The sequence below is a fragment of the Coptis chinensis genome, chromosome 1, assembly GCF_015680905.1.
Source record: "Coptis chinensis isolate HL-2020 chromosome 1, ASM1568090v1, whole genome shotgun sequence".
Lineage (NCBI taxonomy): Eukaryota > Viridiplantae > Streptophyta > Magnoliopsida > Ranunculales > Ranunculaceae > Coptis > Coptis chinensis.
The window spans coordinates 29,665,720-29,671,995 of record NC_141456.1 but is presented as its reverse complement, the minus strand read 5'-3'; the positions used below and the strand labels follow the sequence as shown (position 1 = coordinate 29,671,995).

The 6,276-nt window shown below is 35.9% G+C and overlaps 1 protein-coding gene across 2 annotated transcripts; it reads right to left on the bottom strand.

Moving 5' to 3' along the window:
- Positions 1 to 91: 91 nt before the first annotated feature.
- EMB2769 (Cwf15 / Cwc15 cell cycle control family protein) lies at positions 92 to 5,088 on the bottom strand. 2 transcript variants are annotated; one of them, XM_086598293.1, is made up of 8 exons: positions 4,829 to 5,088; positions 4,367 to 4,513; positions 2,180 to 2,271; positions 1,967 to 2,017; positions 1,785 to 1,869; positions 997 to 1,090; positions 567 to 670; positions 92 to 481 (listed from the first exon to the last, which is right to left on the bottom strand). In XM_086598293.1, the coding sequence occupies exons 2-8, from the start codon at positions 4,495 to 4,497 to the stop codon at positions 358 to 360; spliced, it is 681 nt and encodes a 226-aa protein (XP_086454419.1). In that variant the 5' UTR covers positions 4,498 to 4,513; positions 4,829 to 5,088; the 3' UTR covers positions 92 to 357. The 2 variants fall into 2 exon arrangements, with proteins under 2 accessions (XP_086454419.1, XP_086454423.1); XM_086598297.1 differs by having other exon boundaries at positions 4,668 to 4,856.
- Positions 5,089 to 6,276: the final 1,188 nt, after the last annotated feature.

The window sequence follows — 6,276 nt, the reverse complement described above, 5'->3', positions numbered from 1 at the left end:
TATTCCTGGTAGACTTGATTTCAGATACACCTTACAACCATTTTAAGTTGGGATGAAAGTTCCATTCTACAAATATGTATGGATATTGACATGCACAATTTATAATATTATTTCTAGTTCCAATATTCAAACGCTGGTTTAATGCATACTTGCCAACAATTCAAGCATTTCTTGCGTGCAGCAATCAAACTGCAAAAGATATCTGAAATGTAGCAAAAGGCTATTTCCAGTTACAACAATAAATAAACGTTAACAAGCACAATGAGATGCCCATTGGCATCAATCATCACATCTTACATAGACGAAAGGTTCTGCTCTAGCAATTGTCCTGCTGGCATTACATTGGATTAAGTAGAGTTACTTCATGTACTTGTGGAGAAATTTGCGATGGAAGTCACTTCTGATGGTGTCGTTAATGAACCTCTTGGTTGCCTTGGTTTCACCTCGAGTTTGATTCTTGAAAACAACATCTTCGTCCCACCTGAACACACAGAGATCATCAAGATGCTATATATAATAGTTTTAGCTACAAAACTGGATGTAGATTCAATTCGCAGACCACTAACCTCTTTTTTACAATGTGGGCCGATGTGTTATTATTAAGCAAAGGGTTGCCTCGAACGAGTTCAGCTTCTTTAACCTTGAGCTCTTCTTCTTGTTGTTGTCGTTCCTGAGGCAATACAAAACACCCAAGTTATATATTACATGGTCATAAAGCTGAAATGTGATAGGACTTGGGCACGTATAGAAACAAGAGTTCAATGCACTAAACACAAGAACATCAGTTCTATTCGCTGTGAAAATATCGGAAAGTGATAACTTAGATACTAGTGAAAGGGTGACCACATTTTTGCATATTAGAAAATCTTTGCAGATGATTCATTTTGAATTACTAGAGAAACATTTCAAACAAATTTTGGAAATTTTTGGAAATCTGACACAAGAATCTTTTGACTTGATCAAACCAGGATAACAGTTTGCTGGAGGAAACCTAACCTTCCGAAGTTTCTCCTCAGCCTTTTCCTTTCTCATTCGTTCAAGCTCAGCCAAAAGAGCTTCAGTATCATCCTCTTCATCGTCATCATCATCACTACCGAAAAAAAACAATACCCAAAAAAAACAACACATTAACTTCCAATCATAATAAAATATTCAAGTACATAAAATCCAAAGTAACAGACTTGGTGCAAGTATAGTTATATTTTTTTATTATAGTTATTGTGACTTATTGCATATTCTGACCTACATATGTAATGATGGACTGCAATAGCAACGAAGGAAAGAGAAACAACTCCACATATTTATTTAAAATCTTGTCATTCTCAAAACCCCAATTTACTTGCAGAGGTAAAGTACAAGCCAACAAAATGTAAAGAAGAACCTAACATTAATTCTAACTTTCTATAGCAGATAGAAACCTTATTATTGCAACCGATGCACATCTAGACTATCTACACTCTACGTCTCTACAGGAGCTGCAACTAATAGATTTTGTTCTGACGCAGAAATTTCAGTTTTAAGGAAAGACCAGGGCACTGATTATCATAGAAAGTATTCGCTCTAGTGTACAAGTTTCCTTATCAAAGAGGAAATCTAACCTATGAAAAAACTGAAGAAATCTATAATGCAAAAGTTATACTACAAATTGTCATAGCGTAATTATTCATCACTCATATTAACAGCATTGAACATCATGCATTTAGATAGGACTATGTCGTAAACCACTACAGTAAGTCCAACATACAGTTGCATCCCATAACTTTATAAAACAGAAAAAATAGTACCTTTCATCACTTTTAACATCCACATCAGAATCATCAGCATCATCAGGTCGTGGAAAGATACGGTCTTCAGTGTCCCTTTTCGCTCCTAAAATTGAACCCAATGCTTAGCAATTATAAATTTCCTACTCAAATGACAAATGTAATAAATACGTTAAGGTAGAAAGTGTAGTATGCTTGGTCACCTTCCAGAAGCAAGTGGCTGGAACTTGTTCCCTTTCTTCTATCTCTATCATCTGCAACCAAACACAAGCAGCATCAAGAATAAAGGAATATTAAAGAAACATAATACTAATTAAAATATTAAAGAAATCAGGTTGAAAAATGTGAACAAGTAATAAACTAGACAAGTATATAACATGAAGGGTGATTGCAGTTACATAGATAAAGTTAATTACCTCTTGAAGAAAAATGTCTCCTCTCACGATCTTCTAGCTCATCCCGGAGATTTCTTTTCTGCACCTCATCCTGGGTGTCCTGTCCTTCCTTTCTGCAAATGAGTAAGAGCAATATCAGATATGACATTTTGACATTTCATCAGCATATGTGCAACTATCCTAGTGGTGCACAATGGGCGGTTACAAATTTATGTTTACAGGCATTTTAAATAATTATACTAATAAATTAAACAAATCAAAATAAGTATCCACAGTGAGAGTCCAAGAAGCTTGTATCAGGTGAGATGTAATCCATCAAACTTACGCAAGTGCATCAATCAGTGATAATTTCTTTTGTTCATTTTAAAAAACAGCAGTACAGTCGTCATATATTTGCATTTGTCCACTATGATATTAAACATAAAAGTGATAAATCTAGCAAACATGCTTATGCAATAAACAGTGAGACGCTTGGTATTAAGGATTCCGCAGTTGGTGTAGCCAGGAGGAGTACAACGGTCGGAGATTCTATGATATTTTTCAGGTCAGCAGCCGACATGATTGGAGAATGTTGACCCTTACTCATTACTTTGGAAGCAGGGGGAGCTCCATAGCAGGCATATAAGAAAGGATCAATTCTCAGGTATTACTTGCATAGCCAAAACTTTGTGTCTTCTCTTCTCTACACCGCCATTAAGTCTCATACTCTCATATCCTTCGGTTTTGAACATGGAAACTAAGGGTATCTAGTAATTTCATAATGAAGAGGAAGAAAGGAGGCTAGGTTCCATCAAAGAAGCTCATCATTTCCCTTGGCATAGTGCAATCTTTATCCACTTTTAATCATCATATCAAGGGTAATCAATTCCTAAGTCAATATAGAGATGACAAATAAACCCAAAAATATGTTATCCCAGGTTACTTCTGGACAAAATGTCTTTCAAGGATACTTGGTGTTTTCAGTTTCATCATATTCCTAAGATAATTTAAAGGTGGCAATCCTTTATGTTTCCAATTTCTTGTAATGCCATTGCCTTCATATTAAAACCTTAAATACTCATTAGTGTGTCATTATGCACAACCCAACTGTCACTTTGGGTCAACACTAACATAGTCTACTAGCTCATCAAATCATTTATTTAATCTTAAATCTTACAGTTTGATATATAACTTGTCAGAATATCTCAAACCCAAACAACAGAAAATTGCAGACCGCTGCATTAAGTGTCTTTAACTGTAAGATCCGTATACAAAAACAGTGATAGAAAGTAGGGATCCAGCCCATACTGCTATTCCGACATTGGCTCCACTTGGCTACCCAAGGCCCGAAGCTGTCACACGACTGTGACTTTTCCTCAAAAAGGTATCCACATTAGTACGTTATAGCTCATTACTATAAATCTTGGATCGAGAACAACTTCCTTACCAATGAGGAGATATAAAAATCTCACCACCTTAGGCACGAGTAGGTTTCAGCTCTAATACCGTTTTGTGAGCAATTATTGAATAGTGACCCCACTTAGCCACAAGAGTAGAACCCATCGTGGGTGTGGAGCTTTCTCAAAAAGACCTCAACATTAGTATGTGCTACTATATATCAGGGATCAGGAACAAGTTCCTACTCGATGTGGAACTAAAACTCAGAACTTTTGGGATACATTCCTATCCAACCAATCTGGAAAAGGCCCTCCCTCACGTGTGCCACCTCTTTGAGTTCACTACCAGTTAATAAGTATCCAAAATTTCTGACTTCGTTATAAGTCGGGATTCTCTAAAAAGCCAAGGTCTTGACTCATATACATGACGTTCAACCATCTTGTTCTACACTTATACATAGGATTTCTCTCTTAAAATATTGCTTTAATTTTCATAAGACTTTCATTCATTGGAAAACAAAACCTCTCTATATTAAACCATTTCCCACTAAAACATCTATACTTGGCTAAGCCAAATACGTCAATTAATGAATTTTGTAATCATTCACGACATTTGGACTCCACACAAACCTGAAATACCAAACCAAATCCTTATTTTAGTTGTACAGTTCTAGTTAAAACGACACCAGATGTTAAGGGGCAAGTCAAGGGGCTCTTCACTACTCATAAGGGATAGCATACAACACTCTCAAAATTCAATCCATTACTATCTCCATACAACACAACAACATTAAATTAAGTAGAAAAAATAGACTAGTATAAAAAAATGTACCTTGGTTTCAAAGTGGTGTGAGAAGCAATATCCCTAGAAGAAAACTTCTGTGAAGGACCAAAAATCCTAGTACCACCTTGTTCATTCCCACCTTTAGCCGGTGCCCACGTTGGTCTAGCTGCAGTAGTCATCTTTTCTTCTTCTTACCTACAAAATTCACAAACGACATATTGACCAATGTTCTAAAAAAACGCTAGACGGGCTAGGCGGTTTTATTTAAATATATATGATTATATGTATAATTATTATTTTTTTCTCTGGAACAGGATAAGTAATACTATGAGAGTGTAATTGAGATTACGCTTGAGACGAACTAATGCTTCGTTGAAAGGAAAGGTGGGATCTGTCAGTTCGCGCCATGGTTTACGTGTTGTGAGGATTGTTATAAATTTATTTGGTTGCTGGATTGCTAAGAGAAGGAAAAAAAGAGAGAGACCAGAATTGGAGAGAAGAAATACATACCGAAATGGGTTGCTGATCTTGAGTTCTTGACTGAGAAGAAGACCCCGATTGTTTGTTGAAGAAGATCCCGATTGCTTGTTTCTAAATTTAAATTGGGCTTGTAACAAATTGGGCCAAAAAAACGAAACCGATTAGGGCGATTAATCCGCCTCCTGGTCCCGATTAAACGGTCCACCGTTTTATCAACCGATTAGGGCCTAAGCCGTTTTTTAGAACACTGATATTGACAAAATAAACAGCCCCTTTACTCAAAAAGGTCCAAAATTTTAATTGGGCATATATATATTTTTTTTTAACTTATAATTACAATTACAATTATTATAAACCAAATTTTTACTGAAATATATTGTGTGGCATAGAAGGTTAAAAATAATATGAATTTGTTTTTAAAAGAATTGGTAGTTTCAATCTTTTATTCTATTTTTGTTGTCTTAACATCGTAATTCAGGACCGTAATTCTCAAATCCCTAATTCTCAAATTCAAATTCCTCTTTGCTATAATACACATCCCTAAATGCCTTTATCTAGATCTTAGCCCAAATTTCCAAATCATTTTTTCACAGATTCCAAATTCTCCACTATCAATAATTTAGCCCAAATTCAGAACGGCTTTTCAAACTCGTTAATCATACCGAAAAATTTCCTTACACCTTCTCCTTTCAAAACAATATATCGGTCTAACTTTTGGTTGAGGAGATATTCCACCTTTCAAACCATCGCCTTTTAAGTTTAAGTTTAAGCCTACATTATTTATTTTCTTAACAAGCCCATGATCAATAATAGCCCACCTTTCTATACGTCCATATATTCTTGGTAAAATCCTACAATGCAAACATTGTCGGGTTCAGAAATGACGATCTCATTGGTACGTTATATCATCTTATCTTGATTGGCTTTGTTGTGACTGTGGCTCAATGCTCGTGTTCTATATCAAACATACCAGATTCTGCATGTGGTTTAGTTTTTTCTTATTGGCTGGTGGTCATATCGTTTCTAGGTTGCCTAACTGTGGCTATGGCTTAATGCTCGTGCTCTCTATCTCCAATATATAAGTTTTTGCATGTGGGTTCAGAACTTCCATTGGGGGTTTACTTCTTTTTAGAAACAGTGATTCTGTTATTCTCTTGCAATTGGCTGATATTTAACGTATAATGCACGACTTCTCTGTGGAGTTTTTCCCCTGCATTGTTGGGTTTCAAATCTTTATGTGCTCTAAACAGGATTTGGCTGAGTTTACTTGTGATGATGTCTGTCTTAATCTATACTCTTCTCTGGCTTAGTACGGGTTATGAGCTCAATGGGCAATGATGGTCTAAGGATAGATGAGGTTGCCATTTGGCAGATTAGTTTCATAAAATGGAGATTATGGATAGATTTTGGGGTTTTATGCATACAGATGGACTTGTATGTATGGGTAAGTGATGAGGTGGTGTTGATACCACTTGACT

Coding starts and splice junctions, on each gene's coding strand:
- EMB2769 (XM_086598293.1), bottom strand. CDS start 4,497: ATGACTACTGCAGCTAGACCAACGTGGGCACCGGCTAAAGGTGGGAAT. Junction 2,018..2,179: donor GAGACATTTTTCTTCAAGAG/GTAATTAACTTT, acceptor GTTTGGTTGCAG/ATGATAGAGATAGAAGAAAG. Junction 1,091..1,784: donor GATGTTAAAAGTGATGAAAG/GTACTATTTTTT, acceptor TTTTTTCGGTAG/TGATGATGATGACGATGAAG.